The 18,890-nt window shown below is 34.9% G+C and overlaps 1 protein-coding gene across 7 annotated transcripts in view; it reads right to left on the bottom strand.

The window, feature by feature from the left end:
* The window catches only part of MEF2C (myocyte enhancer factor 2C), a 124,278-nt gene that overhangs the window by 64,507 nt on the left and 40,881 nt on the right, over positions 1-18,890 (bottom strand). For 4 of the 7 annotated variants that reach the window (XM_021380550.1, XM_021380548.1, XM_021380544.1 and 1 more), the window contains exons 2-3: positions 12,716-12,910; positions 465-668 (exon numbers count right to left, since the gene is read on the bottom strand). In XM_021380550.1, coding sequence (XP_021236225.1) covers positions 465-668; positions 12,716-12,769 — 258 coding nt within the window. In that variant the 5' untranslated portion in view covers positions 12,770-12,910. Of the gene's footprint in view, positions 1-464; positions 669-12,715; positions 12,914-16,411; positions 16,642-18,890 lie in introns of those variants that run through there. The other 3 variants (XM_021380546.1, XM_021380547.1, XM_021380545.1) reach the window with 3 other exon arrangements.

Raw genomic sequence — 18,890 nt, 5'->3', positions numbered from 1 at the left:
TCTCACGTGTCTTTTACAATGCATTTTTTTCAGTTCCTTCTGGATGGAGGACATTCTAACTTTAGGAGTGAGAAGACAATGCATGCAATGCTTTCTGGGGATCATATCTTTGGGAGCAACTAGGAGACAAGGAGATTCAACAGGGAGGTAGTGGTCAAGGCATGGGGAGGACTCAAGAGACAAAGCAGGACACAAAGCTGGACAACTGAGGGCTGGTGACAAAACACAGGAGAATCTGCTGAGCATTTGAGACTCAGCAGGATAACACAGCTCACAAAATAAATGGATTCCCTCTAGTCTCTTCTGCTTTCCTGCACAACACACACTGTCTTCAGCCCACCCCCCCGGCAACATGTCTCCATCCATGTTCTGCTCTCTTGCTGCTAGATCACCTCCCAGGACCATTTTGTGACCCTCCTGAAAGTGTGATTGGGCCTGTCTGATCACAGAACACAAAATCTTACCTCAACAATATCTGAATTCGTTCGACTCTCATGTGGCTCATTATACTCAGTATACTTCAGCAATACTTTGTCCATATCCGTGCTGGCATACTGGAACAGTTTGTTGGTGCTGTTGAAGATTATTAGAGCAATCTCGCAGTCACACAGAACACTCAACTCATAAGCCTTCTTCATTAACCCAAATTTCCTCTTCGTAAATGTCACCTAGTAGAAAATAAAAAAAAAACTGTCAAAAATCCCCAACTTGGCCTTTGTAGTCCTTTTTTTTTTTTGGAAATACACGTGTCTGCTGTAGCCTTTGAATTGAGCAAGTTCAGAAGGAAAGTACATAAATACAAATAGAGTTTCAGAATAGAATACGTTTGTCATGTAAGTGAGGAAATGTATTTAATTCTCACTGAACAATACTCAAGGTACAGGTAAAAGGTACGGGACATTTTCAAGTCACACTATGTAGTGTCGGTGCTACATCTTTCTCAGTAGATTTTTAACTCACATGGCTATGCCTTAAACACCCTATGCTGCGTACACGTTTCCCATCAGTTTCTTAAAACTGCAGCTTAGATTTGCAAAAGCAAATAGTTTGAACACATGCAGTAAATTTGTTGATAGCGATTCACTTAAATCAGTTCCAGCCAACTCCTAGATTTTCAGCAGAATGAATTATTTCATACAGAAATTAAGTTGTATAAAAAATATGTTGTTCATACTATTCAAAATACTTTTGGAGCAATATCTAATATAAAAAATTTAAGAACATCTTATTTAACATTTACATTCTCATATGAAAAATGAGAAATATAAAATAAATATAAAAACACTAGTTGGTCAGCAACAAATATCTTTGAAATATGGTCTCTTTCTACACACGAATGTAGGATATTTTATCTTCTTTCAAGTTAGATGTTGAGGAATATAAATTGGGATTTTTTAATATAAAGAACTGCGGGCCACATTATAAAAGGATGCGCTTATTTTTCCCAGTAGGTCAGCTCATGCACTGACATCTCATGCAAGCCAAGGTAGTGAGAAAAGCATTTGGACTTGTAAATAACTATAATTTTCCACAGAGACTGTTTTGATTCAGAACGACGCTGCATTACAAATACATAAATGCTTTTCTTTCTTTTCTGCACTTAGCTTACAAGTTCCAATAAGAATAAGAAATGTCCATTAGTGTTTAAGCTAATAGTATGCTTGAATGTTTCCCTTTCCTCAGTAATTTTCCCTTTTCTAGTAATTTTCCCTTTTCTAGTAATTTTCAGTGACATTATTTTTTCAGATAAAATATGGTTTTACTAAACCTATTACTAAACAAATTTAAGGTATAGGCAAGGTATTTGATATAGCAAGGACAGGCGCTCAACAAAGTTTATGTCTGCCTAATTCCATACTTGTTGCTTAATGACCCCAAGCAGCAGTACCTCTGAACTTTAATGCTGTGGAAAGAAGATTCCTATATGTGGTTCATAAGACTGCTGTTTTATCTCGTCAAACTCCTAATGCAGGTTAATGCTAACTGCAGCCCCAGCCTACCTTTAAATCCCAGTAGGTCATGCCATGGGAAACGTGACCTTTAAGTATTTCTAATCCCTATTTGCTGTCCATCTCAAAAAGAGGGGGCTCTGTGCCAGCAGCACAAACAGTTATTCTCCCAAATGAACACTGAATGTCACTCCTCTTATCGTCATTTCAATCTCTTTAGCCTGTCAAAGTACCACTAAGAAAAGATGCACTACCATTAAGTACAGTTATTCAATCATTTTACAAACACATTTTACACAGACCTTTTCTCAAGTATGTATAATTGATTGTAAGTTCTGTCTCATCTGTCTCAATGGCGTTTGAGTTTTGGAGTGAATAATGTGATACGTAACAAAACTACATTCAAATTCTGAAAAACAAACTGGTTTTTCAATCAGTCAATGTTTTCTCTGGTTAAAGAAAATTGCAATGTATTTGTTGAAAAATATACATATATATTTAGCATTTTAGAAAAAGCTTAACATACAGAAAATAAAATGGACTAACTCAACATATTTTTCTGCAACTAAAATGCCTTTCAATCAACTTTTTGACCACAGTGCTGTAGGTGGAGTGTGTCTATACAGTATGGTTTCTGTTGCACGTAAACCTCAAAATTTAGCATGTTACAGCTTCTTACCATCAAAGAACACTCCAGAAAATATCTTTAAAGCCGCTGTTTGTGTTTATTGTTAGGTCCTCCTGAACATTTAGAGTAACCACACTGCTGTGCTGCGTAGCACATACTTATTTCATAATACTTATCACCAGAATAATACTGGCTTGAGTTCCTTTTTGTGGAAACTGAAGAAAGAACAAGAGATAAGCTAGATAGTACTTTTTTTTCCTTTTTTTAAAACATAATTTCAATTTCTCTGAATTTGATTTGCTATTAACTCCTTGATCTTTCTAACATTTTCTAAATCTATCAGAGAGTGATTTATGCCACTGCTACTCAATGCATTAAAAACAGCAGCATCTACAATAATGTTTTTACAGTGATCTGCAATTTTACTATTTTAATATACAATTCATTGTTGCATGTTTATACTTACATATGTATACATATAACAAATGTATATATGTGAAATTACCATGCTATTAAAACAGTTTCTGGTATGAGTCAACTCGTACTTTTAAATGTATAATGAAAGGTCAGTAGCCTCAGGGAAGATTAAGAATACTCTTCAAGCTGTTTAGAAACAAATGATCTTTTTGCATACTCTTTTCTGTGTAGCTACATAAGGAAGATGAACATACTTCTCGTCCATACTCTACAATGTTCTGGGGAGTAGTAGAAGTAGACAGTTTCCTTATTACTTTACTTTGGTCTTTTGGTCTCTATTTGTTAACCGTTTGTTATATTAACTGTACTCATCCAACCTAATAGTATCAAGTAAACACTGCCCAAGGTAACTAACAGATAATGTTCTGGTATTGCAGAAACTTTGCAAAGTGGTAAAAAAAGAGTGAAAATTATTTAAAGCATTTAGATTTTTTTTTTTGTCCAGGTAGAAAGCAGTGTGAAATCTGCTCCTAAGATGCTCTGCCCGCATTTACGAAATTTACTTGAACGGACTCAGCGCTGAGAATGAATAAGAGACACAATCCACATGACATAAGCTTCTGAGTCACGGCAGCTTCAGTACCAAGAACCTAAGTGGTCACACAGTTACTTTACTATTCTGTGCTGCATTCAAAATTTACAGTCACGATAGTATCATATATCATTAGTGTCATTTTGTCATTCAACATGAAGTGCACTAGTGAGGCTGAAAGTAAACACATATCCAGTAAGACAATTCTCCAACATATTTTAAAAAAGCACATTAAAAAAAAAAAAAACACCAAAAAAACCAGCATGCATTTTAACAATATTTGCTTAATATTTAACCTTTTTTTCAGTGGAAAGAATTGAATCACTTTAGTATTCTTTCCCGTAAATTTTAGTTAAGATATGGCTAATTATGCCTGCTGTCTAAACCATTGATAGACAGTAGGTATTTTTCAATTTACAGTTTTTCTGCTTTTTAGGAGAATGATAGGCAATGTATGAAGGCCTCTCTTTCTGGGCTCCTATATTTTATAATGATAGCATAAGAATTGATAGGAATGAAAATAGAGTGGAGGGAGGAAGTGGAACAGGTAAGAGGACAGCATTCAACTGTTTTAAAGCCATTTTTAGTATGTATATATAAAACAAAAGATTTGAAACAGTGACACCATTTTCAAATACTTTTATGAGGCTTTTTAAATTGTAGTTGTAAATGTATTGCAAAAACAGCAGAGTGTAGAGTGTACCACATTTTTCCTCTGAAACGTAACAAAAAATCCCCGTGGATTCCAACCCTGCACAAAACAACCTCTCCAACCCTTAGCAAAATAAACCCACTAGTTTGCTACTAGTAACAGTCTTAACACTATAGTTCACTTGCTTATTTAAGGGTTGTTTTAAAAAAATTAAAACTGTCCTTGTAACAGGAGTAGTGTTACTAAATTCTGCAGCATTTTTGTGGGCTAAGAAGAATAAGTGCTGGTGACTTTAAATGCTGTGACCAAATCAGATGCTGATTTCAAGTATTGGGAAAATGGAAAAAAATTGTGATGAACCAAACTTTGAACTTCCTTGATATAAATCAGTGTAACCTTCTAATTCATTTCGGATTTTATTCTGGCTGAAGATGAGAACTACAATATGTGCTAAAGGATAGGCATTGACAAAAGAGGATTGTTAAAAGGACATTTTTCCACTTCAACTCTGGCTCCTCTTCAGTACCATGGAAACACCTCTCAACTAGCTCTTCAGGCATAAAGCTGCAAGAGTCTTCTGATGGATGTTTCATGGACTAGTCATTGCAGTGTCTGTGAACGGATTTGTAGACAGCCTGAAACCACAGGTGCCTGAGCACACACTGTGATATGTTCCATTTTGTTAGTAATTTGGCCCAGAGTCAGACTTTTTTCTTTAATCTCCAGTAAAAAAAAAAATTAATAAAACTATATACAATAGAAGATAATTTTTTTTATTATGAGCATTAATTCATTAATGTGCTGAAATATAAATTTAGGTATGTATGCTCATGTTCTCATATGAATAAGTCCATCTCATTTTTCAGTCCAGATACTTGAAGACTAAATGGTGATAGCAGTCACTGTCTATAGTCTTTATTTAGCTAAATTTTTAGCAAGAAAAGATGCCATAGATGCTAATGCACCAGTGGAGGAAGAGAACCAGCCATAAACACTTCCATTTGATGAATACAGTCTTCAGAACAATTTATTTATACATTTACTTTAATTCAAGTCCTTCTAATCCTTCTTCTGAAATCTCAGGCACTTTGAAAGGCTGATTTTGCATGACTGAGCTATTACATCAATGTCATTATGAGCCCTCCATATTTGTTACTAACAATCATAGCATATCTGCTACCGTTTTCTGTTTTGAAAGTACCAGCCCCGTGATCTTTCAAGCCATTCTATCCAGTCAATGGCAAAATATCAGTGTTCTCTTTACTATTCCAATTATACAGATAGACAGCTGCTGACACAGGAAAATGAGAGAGACAGGGAATTAGCACATAATGCTTCTCATATACATTTCCCGCCATTAAACATATGACTAACTAGTGAAAAACAGGGACAATCGATGCATAGAAGTATCAGATACGAATACTGCCTGGTCAAGAAGAAACATGATTCTCTTCATCCTTATTTCATCCAGAATATCTAAATTTTGGACACAAGGGCTAGATCAGTAGCAGTAGATAAAACGTAGGTGACAAATCAGTGGTACTACCTAACCTTAAACACAGTAAAATCAAGATAGTCATGTATAAACCAAGAGCTTATTGACTACAATACACTGCCAGGCACATCTTCATATGTTGAAAACCGAAATAGAATTGTAGAATCATTGAATGGCTTAAGTTGGAAAGGACCTTAAAGAAACAAAAAATAGAGACGCAAGAGCTCTTGTCGTATTCTCTCTTCCACTTCCTCCTATTTGATTTTTGTTTAGAGCTATTTGTCATATGACAAAGTTCTTCTGCAACAAGCTCTACAGCAGCCCTGAGTGGGACTGGGAAGCAGCATCAGTGCAGGATTCACTCTAGACAAATCTTCCTTTATGCAGCGCCTGGGCACATCATATTAAATGAAAGGCCCTTTAAAGAGTACTGAAGAACCCTTCAGCAGCCTGCTTCCACGTTCTTGTAACCCTCTACCATAACAAGCAGGGATGAGACAGCAGTGATTTATGCTGGTAAAAGAGCTATTGTCCTGGAAAGCCTGAAGCGTATTGAGCTACGCCTTGCTGAATAGTCCAGTTAAAGATGAGTTCTAAGCAGGATGCCCTTAAATTATAGTTATAACAAATAAAGTGTTCATGATCTGTACAAAAAAGGTTTTCTACCACTTTGTTACTCCCTATTTTTATCATATCAAAAACATAAAATAGTGATATTCTTCAGTCTACCCAAATCCTACATGTGATGGTGGATCTCAAATGAATTTTTCCTTTGTAAATCAAGAGAGGAGGGATAACTGGGAGATGTGTTAACTAATGGATGATACAGCTACTCATAAATTAGTAGGCTATTTATTATCAGTAGTCTTCCTTCTTTAAATTACAAGTTAAGGTCTAAAATCAGACAAGGATGCAGGAATAACAATGGTTAACCTCTGATACATCCATTCCTTTGATTGAATCTGAGAGATAAGACTAAGTTCATTACGTACAGATACACACATATGTATGTATTATAGGCAAAGACATTATATTAATGAAAAAAGAAGACCTCTGTCGAAAATGTGGTAGCTGATACAAAAGAAAGCCAACTTCTTTTTTTGGTGTGCTATCATCACCAGTTTTGGCAGGTACAAATAGATGTTTAGAGTAAAAAAACATGTTTACTAGTTCTGTGCCGCTAAAATGTTCATAAGGTAAAGGTCAAAGAATATTTCTTTCCCTGCTGAGCAAATGGTCAGGAAGCACATTTGTCTGCATTTCCTGTCATAACAGGAAGAGTGTAACTTCTTCCTCTCCACAATGGCTTCAGTTCTCCTTCCCACCTCCAGGTCTTTCTCCCTTAGGGCTTTCCAAACCATTCCTTACAAGACAGTAAAGCTGTGCCTGTGTCTGTACTCTTTTCAGCTCTGCTGTGCTGGCAGATGCTTCATTCAGTACTCTCTTTACTTAAGTTTCTTGCTCACACTTCAGACTGAAAGTAATTTGACATAAATATTTACCTTATGCTAATTAATTCTAAATTATATTCAGAACATACATTTGTAATATAAGCACACTTAACCTTAGATATAATAGACTCTAGAAATTCATGGTTCAGATCAGCAACTCCTTTCTTACATTCCTTCTTTGTGCAGTTTTGGGTAACATGAAATAGGCTGTTTCAGACTTGTACAGATAATTATAGTTTTGAAGTGATGAAAACTTGGAGTGTATTCTTTGCTTATGGAAGCCTAACTTTACCTTTGAAAAAAAAAAAACAACACAGCAGCAGGGCCTAAATGCAGTCCTAAAATGTGAAGGATATATTTTATTGTGTGCAATTTAATGCAAGCATGAGAGGTGATTCAAATATGTAAAAGATAAAGAGCATATCATGTTTTAGACAAAAATTCACTGAGCAGAATGATATTTAGTCGCACAGTTAAACATTTATGCTTTTATGTGGAAACACTCCCCGGGGGAAAAAAAAAATCACACAATCACAGATCCTGATATAAAGATTGAAAATATCAGGAAATTGGTGGACAGAAGTTTCCTGTATAGCTTGTGTTCACGTTAACACTAATATGCAGCGCTCTTCTCTGTTTCTACAGGGAAGTTTCTGATTCAGCCGATAGTCTCTTTCTCTTTCCTTTTAAATAGACCTGAAGCACAGATAAAAATAGATGCATGGGGCTGAAATTAGTTTTGAAACTAGCTGCATTAGGTATCGAAGTCAGTAGAACAAATCTAGGTCTTCCTGCAAATGGTCATTTCCCTCCAGGATATTCTTCCTCTGTCCCATAAACTCTCCTTACTTATCAGCTTTAATTTGTTCTCTATTGAGCTTCATAACAGCAGCAAGAGTTGTATTATAATTACAGATTTGTTGGAATCAAAAAATGATGAAAAGTTATATTCAGGAAAATGTTAAGCAATACTCTAAAAGGAGAGTCTTTAATATTCAAATACCTTAACTCTGAAGTACATATTTCCTTTGGTGTTTGATAGCACTTAAGCTCCCAGCAGGTCATTACAAATAGAAAGTTTTAAAACTTTCAGTGTTCAGTTTTAAACTGTGAGCTAAGCTCAACCCAGTTTTAGATGCGACACCGTCGACAGCATGCTTCACAAACAGGAAAAAGAAAGGCAGAACTAATGAGCAAGATGATCAGAGGGACTGCCATATAAGAACAGATATTTCTAAGTGCTAACTGGAAAAATGAGCATATTAAACTGAGAGGGTGTTCCTGACCTGATACCAGAACATCATTGGGTCAATAAGCCCTCTTTCCTGAGTCAATGTACCTCTGTATTTAGCTCACAGACCGTGGATTTAACAAGACGTTTTGTAAGTGATATTTTATGATAACAATAATACAGTATCACTATTTCATTACACCTATTTATTTTAAGCCCTATCTGAATTGTTGTGAAGAAGTTTCAGATGATCCCTGTCCACAGCAGATCACAAAAGGCCCTCCTAAAAAGTACCAAAATATTTTGAAGTGATCAAAAACAAATTGGGGGCAGGGGTGGAAAGGACTTTTCTGAGTGCAAGTTCTTCATATGTTGACAACAATAGAGCTACTTGATTTTTTTTTTTTTTTCATTTAAGAGATCTCAAGAAAATAAAGTTCACATATGTTTTTGGAAATGTCCTTCCTCTCTGTTTCTCAGGCAACCTAGAATTCTTTACAGCAGCCTCCTCCAATGTGCCTAATAGCAATTTCTGCACAGGGAACTTGCAGCAGCCAGGAACTTCCAATATCAGATATCAGCGCCAACACTTTTGACTATCAGTTCTACTGGTGGTGCAATGAATAACATGTATGCAGCGTATACCGATGGACAGTTGGCAAGGCTACTGTAACTTCATGAGCCCAAGCAACATACTTACAAAACTATATTATCCAGAGTCATAATAGGAAAAAGAAAGTATCTGGTCTCTTTGACAGTTTATAATAGGATACTCTTGCGAACTTTCATTTATGCTTAAAACAAAAATAACAAAAATATCCGATAAATATATACTTTAGCCCTAGCTCTTATTAATACTCCTTCTCCATCTGGCTAGAAGTAGAGCAAGAGGAAATGTTTTACATGGGCATTTCTGAAAAACTCTCAACTGAAGAGAATTTGGGGTCAGTTACAGAAGATTCAAACATCCTTGCTACCTCTGTCTGTGTGTAGGGCCAAGAAAATAAGGCCAATCAGTAATCCACATGAAGCAACATTAAATTAAAAACTCCTATTAGTTAAAAGATTGATTACTACACTCATCAAAGTCAATGACAGAGCTCTCACGCAGTCCAGAGCAACAGGGCTGGATCTCTAATGTTTAGGTTGCAGTAGTTAAACATATACCAACACTTTGAAGTTTCAAATTGAGTCTGGAAAAGTGCAAATTATACCCCACGTTGCATGTTTCTATAAGATTTGCGGGCAGTGACACATCACTCTTGGACAGTTTCAACTTACATTTATTACCAGTATGGTCACTAAAGTACACAAATCCAGTCAACTAGGCTTGCTCTAGGAGTACTCTTGAAGGGAGTTCAGCACTACTTCTGTCCTCCCCAGTCCACTCCAACAAGTATTTTGAACAGTAGGTAAGTCTCCTACCACACCAGACAGTAGTGTGGAAAAAACCAGTGGTTATACTAAGAAAACAAGCACTCCATTTGATGGTTAGCATAAAGAGCTAGTTAGCAGAATGGGCAAATCAGTAGAAAACTGAGGACAGAAATCACCTTCCACAGGACTTAAGCAGCTTAAGTTCTTTTGTACAAACTGTGTTATCCAAAGAGATTCACCACTGGAGTGGAGAGAGCAGAAAAATTCAATGTTTAGAGCATCCTCTGGTTTGATACATACTCCACGTCTTTCTCTGCTGTCCTAAATTGAATTCATGTGCTTGAAAACAGCTGAGGATGCACAATCTGTGTATGTCATATTCCCATCTAACATGCCTTGTACTGTGAAACCACAGAGTTTGAATTTAAAAAACTATAAGGCAGTTTCAAGGCAGCAGCTTTGCTGCTGTTCCTGTGAATATGTTAGGTCAGGTAGTAAGAAGGCAAAAACCCACAGTCTTATAAACTGAATTGTCCTTCATCCTCATCCAGGTAAGTGGAGTTACATATAAGGTTTGAAGAACTGTGTTTAGTGTGGCACCTTAATCAAGATCTTCTAATAAATAAATATATATATTTCTGTGCAACCTTTAGTCTATTTTGTGCATTCAGTATACTGAATGTCCTCAAATAAACTAGCATGTCCTCAAATAAAAAAATACTACAGGAATGTAAACAAGTTACTATTTTAACATACTGTAAGTATATAAATTAGAAAACAAAACAACTGATGCAGTTTCTGACAGAAGCAGCAACAGCTCATGGGATATATTGTGTTCTAAGAAATGGGCTTGTGAAACATTAATAATTATAAAAAAGCTTAAAAGCTATTAGTGAAAATCCAGTTGTGTTTAACCGTATATATATTCCTAAAACTGAAAAGCCTGAGCCTCCAGCCCAAATGAATTAGTGGAAATCTTTTCATTGGTTTAACAGAATTTTAAATTAAGGGAATAAATGCAAAGAGGTTAGAACCAGTAGAAACACTTTCTAAACTATCTTTCAATATATTAATAGAAATAATAAACAGAATCAAGCCGATTATACCATGTGGAGGGTAAAGTAATGTAAATCTAGGTCGTCAGCCTGACAGCGTATCTGACTAAATGATGGCTATTATAAAACTAATAAGATAAACACCTTCTGCACTACAGTTTTTAGCATTCTAGTTTTATTGATATTAGTATAATTAGTACTGAATGTGGGTGATACAAGCCTTGAAGCTCTACACTGAATGACTTGAAACACTATCAGTACACTTTTTTAAAGCAAATCTATCCTCCTGAAAGACTTTTTTTTTTGAAACTGGGGATTAAATTCTCCATAAATCCTGTATTTGAGTAAACATACTGCCATAACATTACTAATGGCAAAATTCTGTAGCAACATTTACAAAATGATAATTCATATTCACTTCAAAAAGAAAACCTGGCAGCGTGGGAAGTTCCAAACAACTACTGTCTTAATGTTTAATGATAAATGCAGTTCAATATTTAAAATCCAATTTCAATTCCATAGTATAAACCAATTAAAACAGATACAGTGGTGGATTTATGTAGAAATAATTATTGCTTTTTGGCTTGGCCCACTGCAATAGGCAACCTTTAGGGAAAAGACAAAATATACCCATCATAAATATAGTTTTTGATTTTAAATGTGATTTTATGAGAACAAGTGATAACTTAGGCTACAGGCTTTAAACATTTCAGGAAAAATACTTAAAAATTATGATTTACTGTTACGGTTTGAATTTTAAGTGATAATAAAATAATTTAAGTCAATGAACAACATAATCACTTCTTAAAAACAACTTGGGAATATGAAGAATTTAACAGAATGAATGAGTAGAATTAATATATTAATAGTAACTCAGTATCAAGTTCTTTAAAGAAAGCTATGGAAGATTACTGCCAAATTGCAGGCACATGTATGAAGAATGCTAATCACAGAATTAAATAATTTTGTGGAGATCTTATCACACTTGTGAATCTCCAGTTTCAGAAAAACATCCATTCATTTTTTTACATCAAATGCAAACAGCACCAGCTTCTCACAGACTTTATTTAGAGATGCCAATTGTTGAGTTTTATTTTTCTGAAAACAGAAAATCATTTTCTCAAGTTTATGACTATATTTTAACAAGCAGAGTTAGTGCTGATAATATATGATGGCTACTCAGCCATTTCATCTAAAATAGTGGTATTACTCAATTAACCGATCCTGATAGGTCTACTTAGCCACAGTGTTAATTAGGAATACAACATGCCAATGTTATTGTATATTGGTTTTAGAATGAGTTAGGCTAATCAAAATATTTTTTGAAATTCATGTTCAGATAAGAAAACAAGAGTTTTTTTTTAATGAAGTAGTCATTATTATATGCAGGATGTAAAATAAAAACACTGAAAAGATGTAGAAACAAATAATTTGAATGTATGAATTTAAAAGAAAGTCATACTGCAAATGTATTCACAGTATAATAGGTCACAAAATGCAGTAGTATAAGCCTGAATCCTGTAACAACTTGCAGATGTGCTTAACCGTATATATATTACATGCTGAAGTCAAAGCGAATACAGAGCGGTCCAGAGTAAAGCATACACATCAGCCTTTGTAGAGTCAAGGCCTTGAGTAATAAATTCCTAACTATGCATATTTCTGAACTTGAAAAAACTGTGTGAGGTTTATGGGTGTTTCCAAAAGTACTTTTTCTTTGATGGTTTTCCATACATTACGTGTATGTATATATATATATACACAGATATATGCATTTATAGAAAGCCATCATCTTTTTGATCACTTACGAGAGCAAGTCACCCTGTAAATACATTATCAATCTCAACACCAGTATTTTTGTTACTCACCTGTCTGTTACGCTCATCCATAATCCTTGTAATCTGAATCTTTTTTCTCCCCATAGCCCCCGTTTTTTTTTCTCTCCTTCTTCCTTAAAATTATGTATTTTTCCCTTCTCTTTTCTTCCTCTTTCCTGTTTCCTCAAAACAAGTCTCCTTCTTCAGCACTTGCACTATTCAGTTCACAGTCCTCTGCATCCGTTCCTGCTAACACAGAAAGGAAATCAAACGTTACTACAGATTGGTAACTAGATGAAAGTTGTTACATGGAGCCAACAACATGTCCTAATTATAATTTATTGCACAAGTAAATTTTAATCCATTTTTACTGCATCTAGAAAGGAAGTGTCTCACAGAGACATAATAATATAATTCGAAATTTTCTGCTTGTGAATAAACCCACCAACACATCAAGAAATGAAAAGGACTAAAATGCACATTGCCAAAACTTTAACGGAATTAAATATCTTTAGTTTTAAATATCACTCACTCCAGTAATATGAAAAATTACCTAAATCAGAGAGTTAATGAACCTTTCTGTACCTATGTATGCTAAGTAGGCCAGCTAATTCATTTCTGAAGGGAAAACAATCTTGTGTTTTGACAGCAGAGGTGATAATGTCCCTCATTATGCAAATAGGATGGACTTTTATTACAGTGTTATTTGATATATGAGAGATGTCAGATAGTTTAAATCCAACTTTTTAAACTTTATTCTTTAAGAATGTAGATTACTGCAAGTATTACTCAAGATGCTAGAGGAAATTGGTAGCGTGTTTTCTCTCATTTCATTTCAACATAAATTCCAAAGGGTACTGACAAATGATTTATTAGCAGCAAATATGTTCATCTTACCTTACAAAAATTCTTGCGCCAGAAGCAAAGCTATGAAGCACAGAATAGTGGGGACAGATGATAAATTAAGAATGTTTGGAAAAAGACTTTCACAGTTTCAGTAAGGAACTGATATTAGCTCCCTGAACTTTACAATACTGATATTGTTGCAAAAGTGAGGACTATCAGATTTGCTATATAAAAATACACAATGCGGTAAGCATTCCTTGTTTCACAAAATGTCATAAGTCACAAAATTATCTATCATGTATAAAATATTTTTAGAAAAAAAAAAACCTAACTTGATAAAAAATTAAGAAAATACAGAAGTTATGTTCAGAATATTTCCAAAGTATAAGGTGCCTCTTCTTGTTTTTTGATCTTGGTTTGAAATATTTTTTATATTTACATATTTGGAAAAGCAGAGTTCTTTATAATACTGAAAATAGAAACATTTGAATAAGATTCATTTAAAATGATTTTTTACTTTTTTTTTTCTTTGTGTAATAGAAGTATTATTTTGGAAATCAAAATCTAATAAATTAAAAACAGAGGCTGTTGTCTCCTTATTTATAAGTTCATGGTCTTGCAGCCAACCAGATAAATTCTCTCAATATGTTATGTAACATTAAGCCAATGTCCTGAGCATTTAATCCATTATTTGGCTCAGACTCAAAGCTAGTGAGGTAGAAAAGCTAGACCTCACTCATTCTGATCTTCAGTTCTCTCTTTGCATACATTAAACTTTAAGCTGCTTAGTGTTTTATCATTCCAAGAAAAAAATAAGTTAATAAGCAAGCAGTCGGTCTGAGTTTTCTAACTAACTGTTATAATTAATTTGCTGGGCACGATAGATTTTCAAATATATGACTTACTACCTTTCCGTCCATTAACGCCTTTGTGCATTATCTTTTAGGCATATTTATATATGCCTCATTCTTTACCATAATGCAGAATGTGGCAAGTAACACAGAAAACTTTGTATTGCCAATTTTATAAAATGCAAAGGCTGCAATTCTTTTTGCCACTTTTAAACTCTTTGAAAACAGGTAAATTGTTTAAAAAGACACAATGGTACTTGATCGTATTTACAACAAAAAAAATAAAGTCCAAAGCTTTGAAATACATTGATCACATGTATTTCTTAAACTTTTCCTCTAAACAAAGCTGTAAGACAGTCTTATCTGATACTTAGTGTTGACAAACAAACTGAATCTATTTTCAGAAACAGTTTTAAATTTCCTCAGACTGTGTTTCTTTCCTGTTTTTCCTGTAGTCTTACCTCTGATACAAAGAGCAAGTTAGAATGGCGTTTCCCATGAACATGCGGGACCCAAAGGAGTCTAACAGGCTTTCTTGTCATGGTAAGCCAATACGCTAATCCACAGCAAATGCATATGGAACAATTTCCTTTCCTTTCATTCAGCTGAAGCCAGTGGCACTATCGGCTTACAGCACTATGCCTGCATAAGCTCTTATTCACTTGAAGGTGAAAGGTCAGGGTGGACAGATTAGAGCAGTGGTGACAGGGTTAGGAAGGATGAGAGCTGCTTTGCAGATCAAGATGCCAGTGCTGAGTGAGTTTGGAAAAAATCACTGAACGTTGCAAACATCGACCAGGAAGGACAAATCCTAGTGAAGGCGCAATGTGTAGAGTCCTTGCCACACTCTTATCAGTTCCACATTTAAGACTAGTCTTCAAATAGCAAAAGCATATACAGACAGCTTAAAGTTAACAGTTAACAGTTAAAACAGTTAACAGTTAAAATACCTGCTGTCTGAAGCTGATGAACTGAATTCTGTTCTTCATTATCTTGAGTAATCTACTAACTACACTAGCTTTATTTTAAGTGGAAACAAGGCTATGCAAGAAAACAAAAGCAAAGGAAAGCAGGATGGTTTTGTTATTAAATATTAGCATACAGTCTGAGAGACAGTGAAGAAGAAAGAATGTGTTAGATCATCTGTATCCAACACATAACTTGCAAAGAAACATCATTTTACTTAAACAAGCAGTAGGTTATGTTTTCTTGCATTGATGAAAAATACCTCTCTCTACTTGTTTTTTTTTGCATACCAGTCTAATTTCAAATGAAAGGTATTCATCTAGAAAATCCATATACGTTTAAAAAATTCCATAATTTCTGCTATTTTTACTGCTACTAGAAACAGTATGGGAATGCTGTAGTTTTCTGTATATCTGTCTTTATTATTTATAAACGTATATACATACCAACACATGCTATGCATATGATACTTAATATATATTTGCCTATAGTTCTATTTTTGTCATTAGTAAACACATTTGCATACATGCATATATATAGCAGATAGCTGGACTGATTCCAAATCAATCGGTTTCAGATGTGTGAATCATCATGTCTGATTCAAGGGTTATAACCCTCAAAGGCTGGTGACTTCTGGGTGTCACAGAATGTAAAGAACGCTGGAGATAAGCAAACCCCCGTGGCTGTTTTAGGACTTCAGCAGTGCTCCTAACACTTCTTGAAAGTTTCTGCAGGATTAAGCATTACAGTACTCAGCATTCAAAGTTTCCATTAACTGCTAATTTGCATTTCTCTAACATAAACGAAGCACACTAGCTAGAAAAGCTGACGGTACTGCAAAACTCAAATAGTAGTTTCAGTCTTTGATTAATCCCAGACAATCTAAAAAGGAACTTAAAGTAATTCTAGTAACTTTGTTGAAGTAACCCTCCACATAAAAGAAAATTTCCAACTTAATGACATGGTTACATGCAATAAATCTGCACTTAAAGAATCACATAGTTACATGCTATAGCTTTACAGTCTTCAGCATTTTTTCTCTTTGCAAACCCAAACATGGAAAAAAAAAAATCAGACTGCTTACAAAAAGAGGAACTTCATTTTTTGGCGGGCTTCTGTTCACTATATGATTTGGCAGAGGCAGTGATAGCTGTCAGAAGATTGATCTGAGCCTTGAGAAGGTAAAAGAACTAATGGAGAAATGCAGTAGATCATTTATTTGACTGCTCCTGTCCTCTTTTGAACATTCAATGCACAGACATAGCCATGCACGCACACACACATGCACACACACTATCCCTTCTCTGCAACACAGAAGAATCTTGTTAGAATGGCAGGAAACACGCACAGAGTGGTCAGGGAAGGATATGATGTCAGCAACCACGAACAATAAAAGGTGTAAAGGTGCTTCCTTCCCTAAACTGTTCCAGAAGTGCAAAATGGGAACCAAAACTCTCCACTTCCTTCTCTGAGCACAACTGTCTGAATCTGCTTTGCTGCAGCACCCCAGACAGAGTTCTTTGAACAACTCCCATCGGGGCCAATAAGGACTATCTAAATAGGAGACTCAAAGTATTTAATTTATAGACAAGAAAAATTGGTCAGAGAAAAGAACTAAGTGCTAGGGTTTAGTATTTTCACGGTTGCGTCACAAAAGAGATAAACTTGCTATACAGATGTACAATTCCATGAAACAGTTTGCATTCTGAGTGGATTAATTAGATGAAAACCAAATAAACAAACCCAATCTTATTATAATGATATAAGGAAGCAAACAAACAAACAAAAATGCCGTCCCCATTCTCCTACCAAACTTACTTCACAGAAAAAAGTCACTTCAAAGGCCTATCAAATCTTTCTATGCAAACCTTTCTGTTAAGTCAAAAGAGTTTTGAATCAGATTATAAACAAAAATCGAAATGTATTAATAATACATCAGCTGCTTGTCTGATGAAAAATTAGCTGTCAAAATGGCAACATAACTATGAAAATATACAGTAGGGAATACATAATTGTATAGGTAACTGAAATGTTACCTATACAAGACCTACCTGACCAAGTCCCATATGCAGAAAAAAGCAGTAAAGAAACAACTGGGCATGATGCATCAAATAAAAATCATTTTGGTTCTGTCAACCTGAGTCAGACAAAGTTGCAGTAAATACAAAAAAGGGTGAAAGTAGCATTCATCTTTCATATTATCCCACAGAGGTCAGCTGATGTTACATCCAAGATAGAAGTAGTCCTTCACATTTAATGTGGTTTGATTGCATGGTCATTACTGAGGACACAATTTGGCCCGTTAACAGAAATGCTCTGATAAAATTATATATGTTGTCGCCACAGCACTACATCAGCAAAGCAGAAATTGTACAATATACAGTACGGTAATCCAGGCGGAAAGCCATGCAACAAATGAATCTGAGTCATCTTAAGGATTCAAACATCTGCACACAACACTCTGATTTAGAATTTAAACACGATGGCCAGACAGCCATATTAAAAGATGTGGTAGTGAGTTCATTTTAATCTACTAAGTTCAACTCCCAAGAGATCAAGGATTTTACTATGAGAACTATAAGGCAAACATTTCAGCCAGAATGGACATAATGTAACAGATGAAATACTACAGAATACTGGAGACAGAGCATTTCAAACTGGAAAAGGCTGTACACGGAGAATGTATTTGTAATCTCTAAGTACCAAAGTTCATTCATCTTTTCATTTATCTAATCTGAAATAAAAAGGAACTTTGGAAAACTAACACTGTCCACCCCTTAGTTTATGCTATGAATTTAATTTATAACAGAAAGCAATTCAAGGGCAATGATGTTCTGCACCAAGCCAGGACTAAAAGGTCCAGCAGCTTGCAAACTGGAAAGTCAATCTCTGCACTGAAGTTATTAATCGAAAGTTTTACAGAAAAGTTAAATAGTTTAATCTGAATGCATATTTCACTAATTTTGCTATTGATTTTGAAATAATCTGCTGAATTTATAAGACTATCTTCTCTTACAGGTGCTCCCCAGGCATTTACATATTGACTTCATATTTTATATATCTTTCTTACTTATACTTGTAATTTCTTTGTATTTATGGCCAGTTATAATATAGTCATTTTCCTATTACACTGAGAATGTAAAGATGAATTTCAGAAAATTCCACTTTCAGCTAATTTTCTGTTCTGTAATCAATGCCATTAGCTGCATGCCTAGAAAGAAGAGAAATGAGAATATCTGGCATTTTGAAATTTGGAGTTAAACATTTCTGAAAATTAGTTATAAGAATACTTCATCTCCCTTCGGTCTGGTAACTATGGTCACTACAGACTATAATTCAAATATGGTACAAAGTTACTTCACAAAGCAACAATTCATGTAGTAAAGGTTGAAGAGTTTCAGTTGCTATTGTTTTGTGAAGTTCTCTTGAAATGTTTGTTTGAGCAAACTCAGCATCATTGCCAAAAATGGCTGAGAAGCTGGTACTACCTAACAGCAGTCCTACTTCACTTCTGTAGACATTGCTTCCGAAAAGAATGCTAACCAGACTCTGAAAATAGAGTC

This window comes from Numida meleagris, chromosome Z (genome assembly GCF_002078875.1).
Source record: "Numida meleagris isolate 19003 breed g44 Domestic line chromosome Z, NumMel1.0, whole genome shotgun sequence".
NCBI classification, from domain to species: domain Eukaryota; kingdom Metazoa; phylum Chordata; class Aves; order Galliformes; family Numididae; genus Numida; species Numida meleagris.
Note: the sequence above shows the minus strand (reverse complement) of the source record. Positions and strands in the feature narration are given on the sequence as shown.